The following is a 24,889-nucleotide window of genomic DNA, read 5'->3' on the forward strand; positions in this document are numbered from 1 at the left end:
CTGTATATGATTCAGCGGCCGGCCGGCCGGACAGCAGGGACTGCGGGGGAAACCCCGGGTCCGCCGCCGAGACGGCTCGGTCCCGTCCCGTGGACGCCGGCTCCCGTCCTCACTCCGGGCCCGGGCCCAGTTCCCCCGTCCATTCCAATGTGCGGGCTCAGTCCGACCCTCCAGAGCCCAGCGCCGGGTGTCCAGGGCTCAGTCCGACCCTCCAGTGTCCAGTGCCGGGTGTCCCGGGCACAGTCCGACCCTCCAGTGTCCAGTGCCGGGTGCCCCGGGCTCAGTCCGACCCTCCAGTGTCCAGTGCCGGGTGACCGACCCCCGAGCTGAGCTGGAGCCGGCGCCGCAGCGCCGCCGCTGCTCCCGCTAAATGTAATCGCCGTCCGACGGGGCCGGCGCCGGGCGGCGACTCAGCACCCCTCCCCCAGCTGAAGGCGAGAGATTCGAAAAGCAATTCCCATCGAGGTGTTCGGAAGCCGAGTCGTCGGTGTGGAAATATAAATTGAGGCGTGAGTCTGACAGGGTCTGGGCGTCAAACGTGACCGACGAACTGTCGCAGTCCGACAACTGTGGCGGGGACCGTCGGACGGTCCTTCGGACTCTCGCTGCACACCTTTGGTGACGGAAATCGGTATGCGCTGCAGGATTAAGAGAAAAAAAAATCGAAAAATAGATGCATCGCGTCCCCAGCGTAACGATGGGAAAGGGCGAAACATATTGCAGTGCGCAAAATTAAAGTTGACTTTGACTTAACCCTATTAGTGGCAGGCTCCTGGCTACCCCCTATTAGTGGCAGGGGGGGCTGTTTACGACCCCCCCTTGATATCTCGAGATCTAACGGGCCGATTTTCAAAATTCAAACGGCATTCGATTTCGCTCAACGTGATCTACATTTCTAAAAAATAAAAATTAAAAAATGTCAACAGGGGGGGTAGAGGGGGGTAAAAACGGGCAAATTGCAGATACATTTTAGACTGTTTATCACGGCCAGGTTTCTGAACCAATCTTAACGCAACTTTTGCCGATCGATAGAGAATGAACCAGGAATTCACATGGATCCTAAAAATATGCATTTTCAAAAATCATAGGCGGATACAGATCATTGAGATTGGGGGTACACAAAAAATATAGTAAATAAGGTTTTTGTTGGTACTGTTTCTAAAAAGGGTGGTAATGGTCTTGTTATGTTATAATTTTCTTATGAGAGAACGACTAAAATTGTATTGGTAATGCATAGGCGGTGTCAGGGCACCTATGTTGGGAGGTAAAACATAACCCCCCTTTTTGGACGCCTGGATCCGCCTATTATAGCAAAAACGTGTCAAAAGAGGATGCACAATAACTGTATATGTTATCACATGATACCTTTTATTCACTGTTCGTAAAACAGGTGCAGCATCGTGATCTTCGCCCAAATGACTCGCTTCACGAATAGGACCCCCCAATTCCCAGTGCTCTGGAGCCGCCCCTGGTAAAGTTATGAACTTGAAATTTTCAGGGAATGTGCCCAATTTAGTTTTAGGAAAAGTCAGAAAATTTCAGCATCGTAGCTTCAGCGGTTTCGGAGATATTCCCGAAAAACCTGAGGGGTGGATAAAAACAACCCCCCCCTGCCACTAATAGGGTTAAAGCGACGATGTACCATTTTTTGTGATATGACGACCTGACTTGGGCCAACGAGATCTGAAAGTTGCAGGAAGTGCTTATGGCTTATGGAAATGGTGCCATTGGGTATGCCAAATTTGCTGTCGGTATGTGTTGCATTTTCTTCCTTACATCTTTCGCGAATAATCGTTGGTGTATAGCTGCTTCAGCTAATCTTGACCCAGGACCCAATTTCACCAAGTGCGGTAAACTCAATTTGGGGTAAACTACCAAACTGCCCCACTACGTAACTACAAAAACTACTCCAAAATTGAGTTTGCATTTCCATAAGCCATAAGCACTTCCTGCAACTTTCAGATCTCATTGGCCCAAGTCAGGTCGTCATATCACAAAAAAATGGTACATCGTCGCTTTAAGTCAAAGTCAAAATGCCAGACTCACTACCTTAATGTGGGCATCTCTTTGGCCTTCATTGAAAAGTGCAGCTCACCGGAGATCTGGCGGCTGTCAGAGTCTCGCTCCCCGACCGGGAAACACGTCCGCGTGAAGAACCCTGGGAGGAAGAGCCGCGTCACGGTGTCCAATGGCGGCGCGGCGCCTTCAGCAAACAGCTGCGACGCGCGTCTTCTTTGTGCCGTCAGGTACCTATTACAGGCGGCCCGCTGTCAGCGCTGAACGGCCGATGGTGCGTGACGCACAACTGAATGCGGCCATGTCCTCGTCACTGGATGGCGTAGGCTGCGAGGCGGCAAATGTACAATGAGTTGGCGCAAAATGATACCCGTCAGCGCACCCGGAGACGGCCAGTGGCATGGCCATTTCGTCATTGTTTGTTGATGAAGGCCTCTGTGGATGGTCTCTTGAGTTCCAATCACTAATCACCATGCATGTGAATGGTGCGTCGTCAGCCTCTATCAGCAGTGCGCTCCGCTCCGCTGGAAACTGCTGGCGCTACATTTGTGATCAGCGGGTGTCATACTGCGAGGTCACAGCACCGGTGTTGGTTCTGCGAGGCGCTGAGCTTTGAGCTGACGTTGGGGTTGCTGCTACTGTCTTATATATGTAGAATAACGTCCAATGTATCCTACAGGCATTTACTGACATTACACCAACTGACACTGACAAACATAAACACCCATACCACCCTACATATAACTACATAGGTACATAGGTTACATAAGTAGGATAGCCTGGGGCAAGACTCCTCAGATAATTTATTTTGATAAATAACTTTTATCCCACATCACCTGAATGTGGAATATGAACCTAAATGAGCACAAATTTGTGCTCGGTGCGTTCTTTGGACATCTTACTTTAAATTCCCTCCCTCAAATTCCTTCACTTCTGATCGGAGTTCCAGCTAGGGAGTGATTTGTGAAGCAACTGCAAATGGGGCATTTTGCCCCAACCCCAGGGCAAAACACCCCACGGCCTGGGGCAAGAAGCCCCATACTCTAGATTAAAAATTGAGCATGGTACTTGGCTAAATCTTATATGAGAGGTCCATTAGACCTCTGGAGGCACGTCGCTGAAGTTAGCACCTTCTATCCTATCCGGTGTTTAGCTGTGACACTATTGTATGACCAGGTTTTTCACCTGCCTTATAAGGCCAAATAATGAATTATATAAATGCAAATGTGAACAAAATACTTCAATTGCCATCCAGTTACCTACTGATAGAAATACATATTGCATAGAAAATTACTGATCGCCAGCTGCCGAATATTAGGAAGTGGTTAGTGGGTGGTCCGAACAACACATGTGGTAAAACGACCCATTTGGCTTTTTGTCCCTCGAGTCGACCTACTGGGGCGTTCATGAATCAACCCGGCATTAATAGCTTTAGACAATAATTGCTCAAAACACAAAGTTGTTAGCCCGATATGCCCCATAAAAGAACGTCATGATGCATACTTTGACAACAAAGCATACAAATCCTCCCCAAAACACACCTTCGGCTATATCTCCATAAAGAGCTGTCACAATTTCTTTCCAGTCTGCTCATACCTATAACCCGCGCCCCACTGGGATCTGGGTATAACGCGCCTTAATAGGGGGAGGGGGAGGGGAGCTATTCATAGCCCCCCTCCTAACTCCGAAACTATACTCATGGGCCGATCGACAAATTTCAAACGGTGTCTGATAGCTCCTTAAAAACTGTCGAACGAAACCTAATTTCAATGACCTCGGGGTCACCGATGACGTCAAAGATCAAGTCAAAATAAAAGTTATCGATGTTTGGTTTGTTCACATTTTGGGCTCCAGCCGCCGTCTTACAAGTCAGATCAGGCTCATTTTTGGTTTACACGCTCCTGAACAGATGCTTTAGATACCCTGATATATATAAATATATATATATATATATATATATATATATATATATATATATATATATATATATATATATATATATATATATATATATATATATATATATATATATATGTTACAGGGAGTTTGAGAAATCCGTGAGTTTGCAAACTCCCTAGTGAGTTTGCAAACTCCCTGACCCATCAGTGAGTTTGCAAACTCACTAGGGAGTTTACAAATTCACTAGGGAGTTTGCAAACTGACTGACCGGTCAGGGAGTTTGAGAAATTTCAGAGTGATTGGGCCAAATAAAAACAAGTGTGCAGCATGTGGGTGACATACGTGCCGTCCGTGATGTTAAAACAAAGGAGGCTAGCTCTAAGGCCTCGCACGCTGACAAAAAGCTTATAGATCATATGCACACCATAAATACCTTTTTTATTTGAATCTGTTCAGTGACTTACCCATGCATGTACCGCCGCTTTATTTAGTTATACATTTATTTAGCTCACGTCCCAAGTAGACCCGTTCCACTCAAGTGCGGCTATTCCAGAGTCAGGCTAAATATATCAAAGTAGAAACAGCTGACTGTTGGTCACTTATGCTAAAGTACAGGCACACGCATCAATTCACGCCCATTCCCACTCCGCCATAGATGTGTCATCGAGACCCGGCGCTGCTGGCAGCCAGCCCAGCTGCGACTGGCGCACGCTGCTTGTTTGTTTTTGTTTTGTTGGGTTAGGCCCTTTCGGTCTGACAAGACCATTTCAGAGTCGGACGAATGATAGGACTTATAGGGGAGACATTGGTCTGGGCAGACACCCTATATGCAGAGTCGCCGGGGCTGAGCCCGTCCGAATTGACAGACCGACCAGCCCCCCAAGCACTCTTTGCACCCGGCTACGGGGTGCGCTCCCTCGGGAGCAGCGGTGCCGCTCCAAGGGAGCAGCCCGCATGAGATAAAGGTGCCTGTCCAGCCCGGAGTGGGGGTTTCGGCGTGGACGAGAAGGATTTAAGTATCCTGATTCCTGAGGATGGAAACGACGGAACGGAGGAGCACGTTGATCCGAACCTCCCCTTAACATAGCCGCGAGTAGCATTTTTTTCGGTAAAAGAATGAAGGATCTGTGAGCTTTTTGTCAGCGTGCGACGGTTATATAGGCCGTACCACTAGTCGCTTTTGTTTTAACATCACGGACGGCACGTATGCCACCCTCATCTTACACATTTGATTTTATTTGGCCCAATCGCTCTGGAATTTCTCAAACTCCCTGACCGGTCAGTGAGTTTGCAAACTCCCTAGTGAATTTGCAAACTCCCTAGTGAGTTTGCAAAGTCACTGATGGGTCAGGGAGTTTGCAAACTCACTAGGGAGTTTGCAAACTCACGGATTTCTCAAACTCCCTGTAACATATATATATATATATATATATATATATATATATATATATATATATATATATATATATATATATATTAGATATACCTAAATTTTCCTCAAAATTTTGAAAATCCGAGGTAGTAGTTTGATATCGCAGTCTATTCTGAATCCTCTCATGCAAAGGAATTGGATCTAGCTTAAAACTGAGCTGTTGAAAGCGATTGCCGTAGTATGACGTAGCTCAATGTTTTACGTGGAAATCGGCTGAACATGACGTCCTTCTGACGTCATTTCCGGCCGACCTATGATAGCTACGAAGTTCATGTTTTGACACAACACTGAAAACAAATCTACTCGTATATGGAGAGTAAAGGTCATTTTACCAGTCGCTAATGAGTTTCAATCGCTGGTTTACTCGTGTATGAAGCATTCCAAGCCCTGAGTTCTGGTTTACTCATTACAAAAACTCATGCAAAGAAATCAATGACCTGCCATCCATGAGTAAGGCGGCCCCGAACGCATGAAATAAGAGTTCCTTGACTCATGTATTGCGCGTAATTATCGTACTCACGAATTATGCATTCACTAAATCTGTAGAAAGCGAGTTCTGGAAGTGAGTTATGAGTAAGTAAAATCACAAATCGTGCGTAAAAAGCGTACTCACAGCCGACCGGTTATCAAACTCGTTTTTGACGTGTTTCTTTACCGATGGATCATAGGCCGCCTCGCCGCCATTTTCGTTCCGGCCGGATCCGTGTGTGCAGGGGGAGTCGCGTGCTGCTAATAAGGTGAGTAAAATACCAGATATTTTGCTTGATTAAGTGTATTGTGCGTGGAAAATACCGGAGAATTAAACGACAGCTCTCTTTGCTAGCCTACATGCATGCCTGGGACATTAATATACAGTAAAGGGGCCAGGAAGTTCACATGTGTGACCCCGCGTCCACGTCATACTGCAGTTTAGGTATCAGACTGCCTTTCAAGCAGCGTACAATGAATTTATAGACCTCTGTACATCCAGATCCAGGGTAACAGGCAGAATAGCTTATATTTTTAATATGCACATATCCAGGATCATGCTTGTAGTGGCAAAATTGCATGCCAAAAGCTTCAGTGCATGTCCAGCGTAACATCACATGCGGTGAGTTCGAAAATGCATCAGGTTTTCGTTCCCTTAAAGTTCAGGGTTAAAAAAAAATGTTGACCTATTTTGCTGAGCACTGCTGAAGACAAAAAAAAAAAATACCAGTACCATCCAAAAGCTACCTGTGACATGCCTATCAGAGGAATACCAAAATGTAAATGCAAACAAATGGCAGCATATGCAAGTTCACAGGTGCCCAGCTATAATAAAAAATTGATTTAGGTCGAAGGTGGGTAGGTTGGAATGCTGTGCTTGGTGTCTGGTGAAAAATGATTTTGAAACTGCTTTGAGCTGTTCTCAGATGAAACTTTACCACAAATATTCCTTGTGCACATGACTCACAGGCTGGCCAGGCAGTGTCCATGCCACACTGCAGTTTCCCATGACGTTATGCTGTTAAGGTGATTGTTAAGGTGTTAATAGTGAAGAACAAATAGAAATAAACATGTCATATCATACCACCTGCAGTGCCGTTCTGTCTAATACCACCATGCGTTTTCCACGCCCCCAGTCTCTGGTTTCCTACAGTCCTTCTCCTCCAGATCCTACCATGCTAATCACCCAAAATCCATCATCCCTTTCCTCTGTATTTACCGAGACAGCAGTGGTGTTGAGTTGCCAAAACAGACACCCTCCTACGTGTTTCCACACCCCTTCCTGAGCTACCTGTACTTTTGAAGTTTTCACAGCTACAAGATCAGCTCCACTTTTCTCATGCATCTTAGTAACTACCTGAAATCCCCACTGTTGCTGCTCATGACATTGCTCTCCCTTTGCTCACTTCCTCAGGACCAATTCCTGGTCACGAGCCACTATCTTTAGCATCCCCTCTGTGTCTAGGAAACTCTGTTCAAAATAGACTGGCTGACCGTAACTGTGTATTGTTGTGGCGTACATTAATAACATCCATTGGTTTGTTATTCAGGGTCCCAGCACCTCTGTCGATGCGGAGGTCACGGCCGCCACCGTCGACCCCGGCGAGGGCACCAGCGCGAGCGGGCCGCCGGCGATGGACATTGAGGAGAGCTGGCTCGTTATCGGTGAGTATAGAGAGTGAATGTTCATTTGAATGACTACGGCCTCGCTCCGCTCAGCCTCCGTCTGAATAATATGTTGCCCTGCCCGTCGTCAAGGACGTTGTCCGGCCCTCTGCTAAATTTAATTTATTTAGCAGCATTTGTGGACTTTGTGACCATTTGTGAGCGTTGCATGTTTGGAAATAAACTTGCCCTAGGGCTGACAATTTAATTAGCAAACCTCGTATTTTATCGAAATACCTCGGGTCTAATGACCCTCGGAACTTTGGCAAAAACTCAGTGACATAATTAAATTGTCCCAGCCCCGGGTATGTATATTTTCTTTGCTGCAAGTTCCTGTTTTTTTTTTTTTCACCTGACGGCTCGGGATAAAACCGTTACATCACTCGAGAGAAAAATATGCGTTAATCGACCCGAGGCAGCTTGCTCGGGATATAACCATTAATAATATCGGAAATATTTGTTCTCGTTGCAGACAATGCAGTCGACCACCTGCTGCACCGCGCTGGCGAGCACGGAGCTGCTCTACGTGGAGAATGAGGCGGTTGTCGAGTTCAAAGAGCTAACCTCGGCGGTCGACTTAAGTGACCAGCTGCCGGGACAGAGACTGACCGGCAGAGTTCTGTTGGTGCCTCATACTTTTCTCTGTTTGTTTCTGTTTTCTGTTCCGCAAGTTTTTGTCATTATAACTAGTTGCAGTTTAAGTAGCTTGTTGCAGTTCGTTTATATTTTGTTGCAGGGTGTCCCGCCCTTAACCGTAAAGAGACGTGAAACGTTGGACGCTAATGAATGAGATACGAGATAGGATACGAAATAATATAATCGCACACAAAGCTGTGAAATAGAAAGCTGCTTGTACAATAGGTCCGTCTGCTCCTTATGATGGGTTCCTATAGCAGGTCTGGTCTTGCAACCAGCTGTGATCATTGAGCGTTACGCCCGTAATAGGTTGTCCAGTGCTTGTTCTTATGTGCATGAAATACAGGTTAACTTTGCTGTTCTCTTGACTTGTCATTCGTTTTGAAATTTAAACAGTACAAAATGAGCGCAGGGTTATCATTTTGTTAATTTTATGTCGCCCATGGCATGACAATAGGTATCCACGCACTTGTTGAACAGAACAATCGATATCTTGTTGATTGTTCCTATAACACGACCACGTTTCTGTGTTCGGTGTCATTGCTCGGTGTTAGTATTACGGATAGTATATGGTCTTGTTGGATGTTCTTCCTTGTCTTGCATGCTATTTCGCACACGAAATAACACGCAAGATGGGAATGAAAATCTGATAAGTCGCGTTATCCGTAATATTAACAGCGGAAAATCCACTCATCTCCTGCCGGTCAACCTTACCTACGACTGATGAGTAGGTTGACTGGTAAGAGGTGAGTAGATTGACCGGTCGCTGGCGCAGTCAAATAGGTGGTGTCCATAAAACCGCCCATCCATTAGTAAATTAACTCACAGAATGAGAGTAACGGAAGTGAATAACCAGCGATACATGAGTTTTCACAATGAGTAAGGTGAGTAGATTGACCGGTCGCTGGCGCAGTCAAATAGGTGGTGTCCATAAAACCGCCCATCCATGAGTAAATTAACTCACAGTATGAGAGTAACGGAAACCAGTAACCAACGATACATGAGTTTTCACAATGAGTTAACTCATCGAGCGTGGGTAAATATGCATGAGTAAACGCACGTTTCATCGGAAAGTTGACCGGCAAGTGGTGAGTTGATTAACCGGTCGCTGGGGCCGTCAAATAGGTGGTGTCCATATAACCGCTCTTCCGTGAGTTTACTCACGAGAGGAGAGTAGATTTGTTTTCAGTGAAGGTGTCAAATTAATGCAGCCGAAGGTACTGAAAGTTTTGCGTCGATGCGTCAAGCGGTTTAGACGTTATTGCAGAAAAACAAGAGGGGTGCTATGAATAGCCCCCCCCCCCCAGTGGGGCGTGGGATAATGATCATACAGTGTACTTCTTATTGAACAGAGGATGTTTCTTCAGAACCTAGCCTGTTTCGAGAAACATCGGTGGGGCGTTTACCTCGGCGGGGCGACTTGCCCGGTCTACCCTACACGACATTGTGAGGATGCTTGTGGGGTAGAGAAATTGTATTCAATCTGTAAATGTCACGCTGGCTCTGTCGTCTGTAATGTAGAACATGACATCAGATTTCAACTTTTCTGAGTTTCTGAATCGCGTTCTATAAATAGCGTAGTTTTAGTTGATTTATTAGAATGGAGCTTATCAGCTGATGCAATGCACAACCACTGCCCTCTCAGAACAAACCAGGCTTTTGCCAATTGTTCATGACTGAGCATTATTCGCGGCCATCAGTTGAGAGTCGCGGGCCACGACAGCGCCTCCCCCCCCCCCCCCCCCAGCTGCCGGGACGCGGCCCGCTCAGTTACCGGGACGCGGCCTCTGACAGCCCCCCCCCCCGCCCCAGTCACTGGGGCTCAGCCCCCTCACTTGCCGGGACGCGGCCTCTGACAGCCCCTTCCCCCCGCCCCAGTCACTGGGGCTCAGCCCCCCCCCCCCAGTTGCCGAGACGCGGCCGTCTGACGGCGCCTCCCGCCCGCAGAGTCGCCCGCCAGGATGTCGGGCCGCGTGGTGACCAACATCAAGGGCTGCCTGAAGACGAACGTGCTGACGCTGCTGACGCTGGCCGGCGTGTTCGGCGGCGTCATCCTGGGGATCGCGCTGCGCCCGCCGGGCTCGGAGAAGTGGGCGCAGCGCGACGCCATGTACGTCGGCTTCCTGGGCGAGCTGTTCCTGCGCATGCTGAAGGCGCTCATCCTGCCGCTCATCGTCTCCAGCCTGATCTCGGCCGTCGGAAACCTCGACCTCAGCCTGTCGGGCAAGATCGGCGCGCGGGCCATCGCCTACTACATGGTGACCACGGTGATAGCGGTCATCATCGGCATCATCCTGGTGGTGAGCATCCACCCGGGCCAGGGCAACGACGAGGGCATCCACAAGGACGAGGCGTCCTCGCGAGACACCACCACCGCCGACACTCTCATGGACCTCGTCAGGTGAGTGCCGACACTCTCATAGACTTCGTCAGGTGAGTGCCGACACTCTCATGGACCTCGTCAGGTGAGTGCCGACACTCTCATAGACTTCGTCAGGTGAGTGCCGACACTCTCATGGACCTCGTCAGGTGAGTGCCGACACTCTCATAGACTTCGTTCAGGTGAGTGCCGACACTCTCATTGACTTCGTCAGGTGAGTGTCGACACGCGCATGGACTTCGTCAGGTGAGTGCCGAGTCCCGAATGCCAACTGGATGCTGCTGACCCAGTCCTCGATCTTGTCGTAGGTGATAGGACTGGGCGTAATTGAAATATTTGAATTTTAGTTTTTTTTTTAAGTGCGTATGTGCTGAATAGATATGATCGGATTTTGTCTTGCCTTATTCAACATTTGCGATCATTCCAGAGCCTTCACCTTGCAATCAACTTTAAAAATTTTCATCCATGGTGGTTGGTATGATTTTTACGAATCACACTTTGGTGGGTGTGTCCAAATTCCAAGGAAAAAATATCGAGACGCCAAAGAAAACGCAGGGGAGAGTGGGGAAAGCGGCCACCCTAACACTTTTTACGATGCTGACGCTTGATTTTTAACCCGCGCCCCGTTGGGCTCTGCCGAGCAACGCGCCCCGTTGGGGGGGGGGGGGCATTTTGCCCCCCCCCTAAGATCTCGAGAACCACGCAACGTAGCGACAAGCGGCAAACGGTGTTGGATAGCCCTATCAGGGAACTACCTTGTGACCCAATTTTATTGACCTAGGTCAAACCGATGACGTCACAGGTCAGGTCAAAGGTCCAATTTTCACCGTTTACAGGCATTTCAAGAAATGCGCTGTAAAATCGAGTAAAATGCATTTCATTGAAAATCATCGATGGGGAAATGTTCTTCAAACACATATTTTGCTAGTTGAGGTCACTGATACCAGGTCAGGTCACAGAGGTCAGGTCACTGGGGGGTCACAATATGAAAGTGTCGTGTGATACATGTTTTATGGTCCATTTTACATGACAAATGCGATTATGTGGGTCAGACAGCCTTTGGGGCCAGCTTAGGTCACGTTTTGGTCAAGGTCAGGTCAAGGTCAGGTCAAGGTCAGGTCAAATTAGGTCAAATTTCAAAGTTGATATTTTTGCATAAAATGGGTATCGAATCGATGCAGCTCGTCACGGGGAGTTCAATGGTGGTCTTTGTTTTGCCGTACGAGGTCTAGAATCGCTAAAAATTGAGTTCAAAAATTTGACGTCATCATTTTTGAACAGTTTTTTCGCTATAACTTGGCCAAAAAACGAGATATCGAACTAGAATTTGGTATGTATATAGAAAAGCGCAGGGACTATCACATATATTCCGGTTTTTTCGAAATTCGGAAAAATTTCGGATTTTTTTTTAGTTTTTCTAAAAAAATCAGTTTTTTGAATTTTTTTGGGTCAAAAACCCAAAATTTTGAAAATCCGAGATAGCAGTTTTGTAGCGCCACTTTTCGTCTACTAGACCATATAAAGAACTTTGAAATTGCTTGATAACTGTAGATTTGGTGAGCGTTTCAAGATTGCATGTTTTTTGCTCATTTTTGCTCGAACATGACCTCAGTTTGACCTCAATAACTCCTGACCTAAGGTGACCTAAGACTTGAAATTTGGTGTGAAGGTGTGAAATTGATGCCCGGGAAGGTACTGAAAATTTGGCGGCGCTGCGCGCCGCCGTTTTCTTGCTATTCAGGAAAAACCACAGGGGGGGGCCAAAATGGCCCCCCCCAACGGGGCGAGGGTTAGCCTCGGAAAGAATCTTTTTATACCAAAGGCGGATCCAGCTCAGAGTTTTTTTTAGGGGGGGGGGGCAAACCATAACAATTTATCGATTCTTTCCATGCCTCGTCCATAGGCGTAATGTTAAAATTATGCCGTTTGGGAGGGGCAAATGCCCATTTTGCCCCCCCCCCTGGATCCGCCACTGTTTTATACCAATGTGATCCCAATTAGATTGCCTTTTATTTCAACTGCGTTTCATTTCCAAATGCATTCACATATGAGAGATATTGATAAAACTTTAAAACTATGCATTTTGGCCACTTTGCCCCATACCCTGTGGCAAAGCGGCCACCGGCGACTTCTAAAGTCCCAATATGAGAAACAGAATAGTTTCCTCATTAACGTCGAGGGTATGTATTTGATATTGACAAGGTTTAATCGAGGATGAATGTTTAATCTGTCATCTTCCCACCTGTAGGTAAACAAAGACAGGATATTCATCGAAAAACATTTAATTGCATTATTTGGTAACTCATGTAACGGAAAAGTGGCCGAAATGAATGCAAGACGACACATTTCAATATCAGCAACGTTTGCTGTCCAGGGGGAAACAACTTATGGCCAATTAGGGGCTGGCCACTTTGCCCCGTCCATTTTGCCCGCGCATACCGGCAAAGACAAAAACATTCCAGCTCAGCTATAAGTGAGGCAAAAAGTATTGAAATTGGTAGAAGGCATGAACGATAACCACACAGTGCACGAACAAGAACGCTTAACTGAAATTCTAAACGGTTATGGAATACAACAAAAATTACCTAAAGATCGTAAAAATAGTAAGTAACCTGGCAAGAAATGTTTTTCCGTGTTTCACAGAGCAATGGCGATGGGACGGAAACCCCTGTCTGGCTCATTCGAACGACCGTGAAGAGAAGTATAATTGGCAACCATAAATTGGAACTGACGCTAGCTGTGGAGGGCTAAAACGATGGTTGGCCGCTTTGCCCCGGGTGGCCGCTTTGCCCCACTTTCTTCTACATAGTACATAAGTATCTATTAATTATGTGCGATGTGTCGCCATATAAACATTATACGGCCACAGAAATGAAAGATGGCTGCCGAGGATTTGAGGCCGGTGAAAAATGTCCCTGCGTCTGCTCTCTGAATACCTACCGAGACCTTGGTGGCTTGAACAGTTTTGCTATGTCATCCACAATTCAAATATCATCCCATGCAAGCCAACGAGATCTCCTTGGGCTTGTAGGCTTCTCATTTTAAGGCAGCTCTGTGTTTATATGTACCCTAAAGACTCGGCTTGCTGACTACGAACGCCACATTGTCTCACTGACACCTGCGTAAACTATCGTGTTTGGGGCTCAAAGCATCGAACGGCTCGTGATGGCGCGAAAGCATACATTTTTGCTAATGATTTATCGTCATCAGTTTTGACATTTGACGACATTAATTCATCAACATGAAGTTTATCAAATTTACAGCTAGCGAACTTAGGGGAAGCGGGGGTAACACCGCCCCCCTAAGGTTTTCGCCAAAATGAGAGAATATGTGTGAAGTCTCTTGGTAGTTTTTGTCTTGGTTACAATATTTCAACATTTTCTCACGTGTTTTAGGTACTTATTTTGCATGCTGCTAAAGCGTTTTTATGCATCACGACTTTTAAAAATACCTTGCATATTTGCCGCCTTCAAATTGTGTGGGTAACCCCGCCACCGGTGCTGATGTTAACCCAACCCATCCCTATGAAAGCTTTTCATTGCTCAGAGATCGCGTGCGATAAGTTTCCTGTCGGTAAGTGGCGAATTTCGTAAACAATCGGTGATGGGCACCTAAATAGGTATAGGTTCACCAGCTGTTTGCCAGTTTTATACAGCTAGCAGTGCTTGGTCGGGATCCATGAAAAATATAAAGTAAAAAATCAAATAAGCTGCTTATTCCCGGATTGGGAACATCTACGAACATAAATAAACGTGTGTCTTTGGAGTTTCATCACTTATCACGCTGCGAACAGAAAACACCGCAACCTCAATTGGGGGAACACCGCCACGGGGTGGCGGTGTTCCCCCAATAAGTGATCACAAGCAAAAATCGACAGCGGCAAGAATGTACTAGAAGGTTCAAGCAAATCTATCTTCCTGGACAAAGCCGATCAGTCATTTTTCGATGTAATCAAGTAAATCAAAATGAGTCTCTACTTAAAGACATTCAAAAGTGCTCCCAACTCATCGAATTTTTATAAGAGAATGTGTATTTTTCTTTAAATGCCCACATTGAGCCTCCATTACACTGAAACATCGGAACACAAATCAGAAGACGCTTACCTTCGTTCGGTTAATAGGAAATAACGGATTTTTACACTTTCCATTTCATACTTTCGCCGCCAGATGGGGTGGCGGTGTTTCCCACAGTGGCGGTGTTCCCCCCGCTTCCCCTAAGTGTGACCATGATAAACAAACTGGCATTGTTTTTTACTTTTGCTCATTTTCAGGATATTGTGAAGCTGCTTGGTGTGATACACATAAATCATCTAAGTGCCATTGATGATATAACCATTTGATGAATAACTATGTGAATATTAAATGCGTTTTCTCCGTTTGGGACAATGTACGCATTCAATAATATCGCAGTACTGCGTCTGATTTAGCGGCCTGGCGTGGTCTCGTCTGTCGCTGCACAGCGCGGTGCCGCTGACTCACGACGGTCGCGCCGCGCTGCGCCGTGCACCCTCTGCACGTGACCCCGACCCCGTAATCAGCCGGTGACGGGCCCGCCGGCCGAGCAGCTAATGGCATGTTTATACTGCCGCGTCTTGTGCTGCAAACATCCGGCGGCGGAGTTCAGGAGTATCGGCGGTGTCACCCGGGTGCCGCCGAGTTGGACAACTCCGTCACGCCGCTGCAGCCGGGCCGAGCTCAGATGTCAACACACGGCCGATTGCACCGTCTGTCACAGCTCGGCAAGTCGCGGAGAGCCCCCGCGCGGGGTGCCTGCAGCAGGGCACGCTCATTAAGCCGTCTGACGGCGGCGGCGGGCCATTCCTCTCCGGCCGCACTTCTAAACAGTATGTGACTGTGAAGTGTTGCACACATTGCCGTCTGGACAGTGGCTGCCCTGACCGGCAGCGGATGACACCCAGAGCTGGGGGCGCTGGTCACCGATCTGAGAGGTGAATGGGGTCACTAGAGAGAATGTTTCTGGTCCGTTCAACTTGATGATGTCAATCCAAAATCGTCACCTACACGACCTGCAATAATTAATGCATTTGATTAACGTTGGATGTTGTCAACTTCTTCAAAGCCACCAATTTATAAAGCAGTCATCATCTATCATTTTGAAGTTGTTACCTATTCTTCACATGTTTCTTCAACGGGCCTGATAATCACCAATTCTGAGTATAAGGAATTATTGATAGCCGGTGCCATCTCCCAAGTCTGAGCCGCCGACTAGCTCAGCACTGTTCGGCTATCCCTTCCGTCCGCGATCGATCCGATCGGGTTTTCCTACGGGACACGCTCTCAGAAGCGCGCCGTCTAATCCGCCGGCCAGGTACCATGCTGGCCGGCATCGAACGGCCGTCCCCGTGCGGAGGACACGGACTGACCCCACTCCCCGTGTGGGGAGCACGGACCGGCGCGGCGGTCCCCGTGCGGAGGACACGGACTGACCCCACTCCCCGTGTGGGGAGCACGGACCGACGGTCCCCGTGCGGAGGACACGGACTGACCCCACGCCCCGTGTGGGGAGCACGGACCGGCGGTCCCCGTGCGGAGGACACGGACTGACCCCACGTCCCGTGTGGGGAGCACGGACCGACGGTCCCCGTGCGGAGGACACGGACTGACCCCACGCCCCGTGTGGGGAGCACGGACCGGCCGTCCCCGTGCGGAGGGCACGGACTGACCCCACGCCCCGTGTGGGGAGCACGGACCGACGGTCCCCGTGCGGAGGACACGGACTGACCCCACGCCCCGTGTGGGGAGCACGGACCGACGGTCCCCGTGCGGAGGACACGATCAACGCTCGGCCTTTAGCCGGCGGCTGGTGCGTCTCGGCGGCAGCTGAACTAACTGCTGTGCAGGACGGCGGCTGGTGCGTCTCGGCGGCAGCTGAACTAACTGCGCCAGAACCGTGGGTGGTGCGTTCTCAGCGGGCTCGTATGTCGCGATGTTACGCCACTGTCAGCTGTGTCATCGGTGCGCCGTCTCTGGAGGCACGGCGTGCAGCCGCGGCGACGCGTCACCACCCGATGGCGTGACTGCATACACTCTCCTCAGCGCTCCGCCGCGGGGACCTGCACTCCGTCCTCGGCAATGTACGCACCGCTGGTGATCCACCAGCAGTAGCGGATCGGAGCTGTCCGCCAGATGCTCTCCGGCTAACTGGCGGTCGGTATGTAACTGGGGAGAACTCAACCAAAAGTATTGTTTAGGTGCTTATGTGCCGTTTTTCCCATACACATACCTATTCGGACGAAGTTGTTTGACTCTTGGATAGGTGTCTATTTCCCATTCAATTGCAAATGCTGGAACAAACACCAGCATTCTTTGCCGGTCAGTGGCGGCCCTGGTTTGACGGCCGGCCCGGTGGCCGCGGCGCCGCAGGGACATCGAACCATGTCGTGGTGTGACGCAAACGGACCGCGGTGTCTCTGAGGAGCCCCGCTCCACAGAGCCCGCCGGGAGTCCCGCGCCACGGAGACCGGGAGTCCCGCGCCACAGAGACCGGGAGTCCCGCGTCCCGCGCTACGGAGCGCGGAAGCCCCGCTCACCGCTGGTCGCCAGATGCGTGTCAGTTCCTCTCGGAGTCTCGACCTGGAGTGCGCCGGTGGCTGCTACAGTGTGCCCCGGCCACCTTCCGATGAGAGCAGGGGTGTCGATTTTTCAAAATGGTTGGGGGTGCTCAACCCCTGCACCGGGTGAAAGATTGCAGCTTTGTCATGGGGCACAACCGTACAAGGCAGGGCTGGTTATCCCCATAAGGTACTGATAATGCCGGGATTTCCACTAACATTTCCCAAGGGCAGAACGTTCTTCTTGAAAATCATTCTGCTCGTCCTAGTACTTGGCTACCTTATTAGGTACATAAACATCTTTCCGAAAAAAGTCGTATATTTGCCGGCAGCATGGCAGCAGCCCCGACACCTCTGTAATAAGGTGACAGAAACCAATGACGGCGATTAGCACCGGTGCAGCAGCCGCTGCGGTCCGCAGGGGCGGACATTGCGCGGAGGCAACGGTGGCTACGAGGCTCTGGCGGTAATCAGACGATCCCAATAATGATCGCTGAAAAATGACAGGTGATCGCATTTGGATATTTACGGGTTTACGATTTTCCTCAGTGGCGTAGCCAGGTGGGCCGTGAGGCACGTGCCCCCCCCCCCATCAGGTTCGGGCCCAGGGTCCCCTCGGGTTATTCGGGCTTGAGGGGCCCTGAGGCGCCATTGGCCGCTAAGAGTCAATGTTGGCCATATTTGGACAAAGAAGGATCCACGGGGCCCGTAAAAAACCCTCATGGGCCCACAAGTATCAACACTAAGATCTCCATAAGGGCCCCAAGCCAGTCTCTGAGGGCCCTTTGGCGGCCTCTGAGGACCCCTTACCGGCTTCGGAGGGCCACATGTCGGACTCTGGGGGTCTTAACCAGCTTATTCCCAGCCAGCTAATTTGGTCTTGGCCGTAGCTGGTTTTACTCTGGCTAGCTCCGGCATTTGCTCCGGCTTAAGTACGGGCAAGGTCTGGGGCTCTACTGGAGCTGACACACGATACCGGAGCTCGCCCGCATCACAGCCAGACTTATGCCGCATCAGCCGCGCCGTACCTCCACCGTACTTCAGCCACAGTAAGCCAGAGCAGCTATGGGGTGCAGCCGGACCTGGTCGTAGGGAGCCGGACTTGAGCCATGGCAGGGAGCCTGACTTGAGCCAGACTTGGCGGTCCGGAACCATACCAACCCGGGAGCGCTACAGCAAATACTGGCTAGCCGGAATAGAGTCGTATCGACCCAAACCCCGGATTTGACGGCGTTCCGTTTATACCGGCCCAAGTCTGGCATGTCGCAGTTGCCGGGGCAAAACGGACTTGCGCCGAACCAAATTGCTGGCTGGGTAAGGGCGCCAGCTCTAGGAGCTCCGCACCCGCCTGTAATGGCCCCACACCCATTTCTCTGAGGGCCCCTATAACGGCGACTGTGAGGGCCCTCACCGACGCCCCTGAGCGCCACACCGGCGTCTCTGAGGCCCTACACCAATGCCTTTAAAACCCCTACATGGGCGGTTCTGAGGGCCCTCGTCAGGTACCAGCGACCCTGACGGTCCCAAACAAGTGGCTTGGAGGGTCTCAGCGGCGTCTGAGAGCACCATGCCGGTCTCTGAGAACCCCACAAGGCTCCTGAAGGCACCGGTGACCTCTTGATATCTTCTTGTCGGCCTATGAAGGGTCCGTTCCGTAACAGAAGTTCTGAGGGCCACACGCGCGCCTGTGATGGCCCTAAACCAGTGTCTCTGAGAGTCCCCACAACGGCGCCTGTGAGGGCCATCACCGGCAACTGTGAGGCCCCTACACCGGCGCCTCGGAGGGCCATACATTGCCATATCTGAGGGCCCCGCACTAGTGCCTCTTAACCCTCGCCCGCACATGCCATTTTCCCATCCTAGAACGCACATGGGGGGGGGGTTGCCACCCCCCCCCGCGCCATTTCGTTCCTGTTGGAGATAGAGCTTAGCAGTAAAGACCAAAAAGATTCTTTGGGAAGAGACGAATCCAATGATACCCAGTTTTACCTTCTCAGGTCAGTCATTGACCTTCCAGGTCAGGTCAAACTAAAAAATGTTGCTGTTTTGGGTCACCGTTGGATATCAAGTGTGCTGCTTATCAAATACCGATGACGATGCTGTTTTCTGGTGCCAAGCCAGCTAGAACCTCTTTGTCACACTACCCGACCAGAATTTTGCTGCTGAGGTCATTTCAGGTCAAGTTAGGTCAAGGTCAATTATATGTGTTTGTATGTCTGTGTGTGTCTGTGTGTATACTGATGTGTGCACCGATTGTTTTTGGGGTCCATATTACATGAAATCATGATCTGAGAAGCTTTTACCAAAAATGCAGTCAAAAAACTTCAAAAAAAAGTAAATTCAGCTTGCCTAAAACGCAATTATCTTAGGTGACCTAGGTTGACCTTGACCCTGACCTTGACCCCTGTACATCATCGAACAACATGTTCCATGATAGGTAGGAGGTAAGACTGGCAAAAAAGGCCGAAATTAGGGTGTCAAAAGCTCATAAGGCCCATGGCAAACGCAAGATGTTGAGAATTGGCCATTTGGGTCATGACATGACCTGAAAAACAACGTCATATCTCCGAAACCAAAAATCACAGAAACTTGAAATTTTCAGTGGACATCAAGAAAGGATAGAGGAGCAGCTATACGAAAAATCAGTCTTCTAGCTCTAAAAATGTTGAGTGCAGAGCAGAAAGACTACCTGGGGGGTGGCAACCACCCCCCCCCCATGTGCGGGCGAGGGTTAAGGCCCTATATCGGCGGCTCTGAGGGCCCAACACCGTCGCTTCTGAGGGCCCCACAAGTGCACATGACGGCCACCCACCGGTGACATTTGAAGGCCCCACACCGGCGACTCTGAGGGCCCCATCGGCGTCCGAGTCCGTGCCGGTCTCTAAAGACGACCCCACAGGGTTTCTGAAGGTACCACCGGCCTCTGATGGCCTTTGCCGGCCTCTGAGGGCCCGTCGCCGGTCTCTGGAGCCCCCTGCCGGCTTGTAAAGGGTACGCGTTATCACCTCTAAGGATCAGACACTCGTGTACGACGGACCCACACCAGTGTCTTTGCAACTGAACGTCTTTTTTCGCCCTTGTTCTTAAGACTAACTTTTCTTTTCTTTACATCTTATTTCATGCATTGTAAATTGCGTAGTTGTTTTATTTTTAGTAGTGAAAGACTGCGGAACGAATTATTTTCCTCAAGCAGAGTTAGTGGGAGTTATTGAGGGACAAAATGATTGGGGTTGCTAACTGGAACATTTGGGGGTGCCCGGAAAACCATTGGGGGTGCTCATTTGAGCATTGGGGGTGCTGCAGCACCCCCAAAAGTATACAAATCGACACCCATGGATGAGAGCGCTGACAGCTTTTTGAGACCCAAAGTTCCCATCCTCTTTGTTTGGTTGTTAATTGTTATGCCGACTGCAGGACGCAGGGTTTTGTTAGGCCCTTCACCATTCCTCGGCGCTCACCCTACAGGCCTACACCATCACCCCCCAGCCGTGGAGCACCGCACCCGAACGCCTCTTATTGGTGCTGAATGCTGATCAGCGCGTCGCCGGCATATACGGGTGTGAATTGTGAACCATGGTGCGGCAGTAGTTCATAATTGTGGTTCCTTGAATATGAATTCCTCTTTAATGATGCCGTGAACTAAATACTAATAAATTTAAATCTATCATAGCAAAACTTCGAAGTTCCATAATAGCAATTGCAATGTCTCCCGCGGTGGCATCCATGGGAGAGAAGAGCTAGGGTGTGGATATGCACGGATTTTATGTATGTAAAAGCGACGTGGTCTTGCCTAACACGATTATACCCTCTCTCACATACCTGTAGCCATTACGCAGTGTACAATTACCTACATCTGATCAGCCCCTGCGCCATCTGACTTGTCCTCCGCACGTGTATGTTTGAGTGCGTGAGGTGAGTGCAAGTGATGGTCCGTGCGTGGTCCTACAGGGGTCCGTGCGTGGTCCTAGTGGTCCGTGCGTGGTCCTGCAGTGGTCCGTGCGTGGTCCTACAGGGGTCCGTGCGTGGTCCTACAGGGGTCCGTGTGTGGTCCCCCCAGTGGTCCGTGCGTGGTCCTGCAGTGGTCCGTGCGTGGTCCTACAGGGCCGGGGTCCGTGCGTGGCCCCATTGCTCCACGTCAGTGTCCGTGTCAGTATGCCGGTCTCGGTGTCTTTGTCAGTATGCCGGTGTCTGTGTCAGTGTCAGTGTCAGTATGCCGGTCTCGGTGTCCGTGTCAGTATATGGCTCTCGGTGTCTGTGTCAGTATGCCGGTGTCTGTGTCAGTGTCAGTGTCAGTATGCCGGTCTCGGTGTCAGTGTCAGTATATGGCTCTCGGTGTATGTGTCTGTGTCAGTGTCGGTGTCGGTGTCAGTATGTTGGTCGCGGTTTTTGTGTCAGTATGTCTCGGTCGCGGTGTTTGTGTCAGTGTCAGTGTCAGTGTCAGTATGTTGGTCGCGGTGTTTGTGTCAGTGTCAGTGTCAGTGTCAGTATGCTGGTCGCGGTGTTTGTGTCAGTGTCTGTGTCAGGGTCAGTGTCATGGTCAGTGTCGGTGGCGGTCTCGGTGTCTGTGTCAGGATGTCGGTCTTGGTGTCAGTGTCAGTGTCAGTATCAGTGTCAGTATGTTGGTCGCGGTGTTTGTGTCAGTATCTGTGTCAGGGTCAGTGTCATGGTCAGTGTCTGTGGCGGTCTCGGTGTCTGTGTCAGGATGTCGGTCTTGGTGTCAGTGTCAGTGTCAGTGTCAGTCTCGGTGTCGGTGTCACTATGTCGGTCGCGGTTTCAGTGGGGGGCGGAGCGGAGCGCCGGGGACGTGATCCCTGATCAGTACGTGTGTGTCTGGACGCGCTGCGAGTGACTGTATGTACTGAATAGTTGGTATGTTGCCCCCCCCCCCCCCCCCGGTGCCAGCTGCCGTGGCCGTGGCCGTGGCCGGGTGGTCACGCGTCCAGAGGTGCCGGGACGCACCGACTGGGCGTATACAGATGAGCTCAGCGGTGGTCTGTGACGGGCCGGACCACACCGACACGGGCGCCGACACCGACACGGGCGCCGACACCGACACGGGCGCCGACACGGGCAGGGGCGCCGACACGGGCAGGGGCGCCTCGACTCAGCGAGGGGCTTTGATCTCATCTCCCACGTCACTGCTATCTATTTGATGAAATGCATAACCTGTGGGGGATGGGGGGGGGGTGAGAGGTATTACTGGACATGAATGATTTTCAATACTTCAAAAGGTCACCTTTTTCGGCAGCGTCACATTGTGGATACAAATTAGGAAGTATAGGACACCCGGTATCCTTACATGATCCGTGTTGCTGTCGGCTAGGTCAGCTGAAGCGCTTCCTCGAGGTAGCTGATAGGGGAAGTGACGCGTGGGCATGTTCAGTTGCAGGCCGCCGGCGCGCCTGTGGCCGCCCGTCTGACGGCCCTGGTGCCGCAGTGTGTGCCGTGCGCGCTACTATTGCGGCGGCCTGGCCGCAGTGTGCACGGTGCGCCGCCCGTCTGGGCGCTGCGGGTGGGTGACGGCTGACGCAGACAGTCACTGCCTGGTAACGCCGCCAGGGAGCTGACCGAGGAACCCGGCTGACTGTGTACAGGTCGACCAGTCCACTGGAAGTCCTCCTCCCTGGTCGGACAGTCCGCTGGAAGTCCTCCCTGGTCGGACAGTCCGCTGGAAGTCCTCCTCCCTGGTCGGACAGTCCGCTGGAAGCCCTCCCCCGGCCGGCCCGCCGGCGCGTGTGTCGCTCTCTGAGAGGCTGAAGTCGTTGGTAGCCGGCGCGTGTGTCGCTCTCTGAGAGGCTGAAGTCGTTGGTAGCCGGCGGCCGGGCGCCGCCGCGGACCGCTCGCGCTGCCGCAGCCGACAGTCGCCGCGTGTCACGCTCAGGTCAACAGCGGATTTCCGTGCCCGCTGTTGATAAAGAGCTCCAGGGCACCTATCAACTATAAACGTCAGCACGCGACGTCTATTTAAACGCCGGCAATTCACCTTTCTGCTTATGGGAACTACTACGGCCAGTGCTGTGGGCTGACCGACATCGACCGGTTGTGCCCGAGCTGAGCACACACCCTGTCTGGGTCCCAGCCACCGCGTCCTATCCCGGAGGCCCGCCCTACACCGCACCTCGCCCTACACCCAAACTGAACACACAGTCCCTGTGTGGGTAACTGGCAAATACAGAATCTTGGGTAAATCCATTCGTCTTACCTATATTTCAAGCTGCCTGATGACGGCGGGCCAGTGAACAGCTCCTGAACAGCCACTGAACAGCCATTGTAGAGCCGCTGAACAGCCACTGAACAGCTCCTGAACAGCCACTGAACAGCTCCTGAACAGCCACTGAACAGCTCCTGAACAGCCCCTGAACAGCCACTGAACAGCCACTGAGCAGCCACTGAACAGACACTGAACAGCCGCTGAACAGACACTGAACAGCCGCTGAACAGCCGCTGAGCAGCCCCTGAACAGCCACTGAACAGCCATTGTAGAGCCGCTGAACAGCCGCTGAACAGCCATTGTAGAGCCGCTGAACAGCCGCTGAACAGCCACTGAACAGCTCCTGAACAGCCCCTGAACAGCCACTGAACAGCCGCTGAACAGCCACTGAGCAGCCACTGAACAGCCGCTGAACAGCCATTGTAGAGCCGCTGAACAGCCGCTGAACAGCCACTGAACAGCTCCTGAACAGCCCCTGAACAGCCACTGAACAGCCGCTGAACAGCCACTGAGCAGCCCCTGAACAGCCACTGAACAGCCTTTGTAGAGCCGCTGAACAGCCGCTGAACAGCCACTGAACAGCCACTGAACAGCCGCTGAACAGCCACTGAACAGCCACTGATCACTGATCAGTCACTGATCACTGAACAGCCCCTGAACAGTGAACAGCCCCTGAACAGTGAACAGCCACTGACCGTGAGCAGCCACTGAGCAGTCACTGAACAGCCCCTGAACAGTGAACAGTCACTGAACGTGAGCAGCCACTGAACAGCCACTGAACAGCCACTGAACAGCCACTGAACAGCCACTGAACAGCCACTGAACAGCCACTGAACAGTCCCTGAACAGCCCCTGAACAGTCCCTGAACAGCCTGAACAGACACCGACCCGGCGCGCCCGGTCAGACGCGGAGGCTCTCCACTGATCCAGCATTCCAGCCAACCAGACAGTTCCAGCCAACCACCCCAGCCACCCGGACGGGTCCCAGCCAACCAGACAGAGTTCCCAGCCACCACCGCAGCCACCCAGACGGGTCCCAGCCAACCAGACTAGAGTTCCCAGCCACCACCGCAGCCACCCAGACGGGTCCCAGCCACCCGGACGGGTCCCAGCCACCCGGACGGGTCCCAGCCACCCCAGCCACCCAGACGGGTCCCAGCCACCAACCCAGCCAACAGACAGTTCCCAGCCACCACCCCAGCCACCCGGACGGGTCCTAGCCACCGCAGCCAACCAGACGGGTCCCAGCTACCCCAGTCAACCAAACGGGTCCCAGCCTGAGTGAGCCACCCCAGCCAACCAAACGGGTCCCAGCCGCGGCAACTCGCTGGTGAACACTTCTCGCCCTGAGGACTGTTTGAGTAGCTAGCTGGCTATTGATCATACCCACCAAGTTCACAGCTCGGGGCTCTAACGCTGAATGGGTAGCGACATGCGCAGCGTGGGGTGGGCCGGGGCGACATCAGCCCTTTCCACCACGGAGCATGGGGCACCTATCCCGTCCGTTTGATCCGTTTGGTCTCGGACAAATTTAAATAGTTTTCTAGTAGGGCTTCCACCTTTTGAATGAATTGTCGATTGCTTAGGCCTTTGTTTCTTAGGTCTTAAATT

At 51.1% G+C, this 24,889-nt stretch overlaps 1 protein-coding gene across 1 annotated transcript in view; it reads left to right on the forward strand.

Annotated features, from left to right (window-relative positions):
• The window catches only part of LOC122385075 (excitatory amino acid transporter 1-like), a 103,101-nt gene that overhangs the window by 33,054 nt on the left and 45,158 nt on the right, over nt 1-24,889 (forward strand). The window contains exon 2 of the mRNA XM_043373070.1: nt 10,064-10,517. Within this exon, the coding sequence (XP_043229005.1) occupies nt 10,078-10,517 (440 nt within the window). The 5' untranslated portion in view covers nt 10,064-10,077. The remainder of the gene's footprint in view (nt 1-10,063; nt 10,518-24,889) is intronic.

Source organism: Amphibalanus amphitrite, unplaced genomic scaffold (assembly GCF_019059575.1).
Source record: "Amphibalanus amphitrite isolate SeventyFive unplaced genomic scaffold, NRLGWU_Aamphi_draft 000207F_arrow, whole genome shotgun sequence".
NCBI classification, from domain to species: Eukaryota; Metazoa; Arthropoda; class Thecostraca; order Balanomorpha; family Balanidae; genus Amphibalanus; species Amphibalanus amphitrite.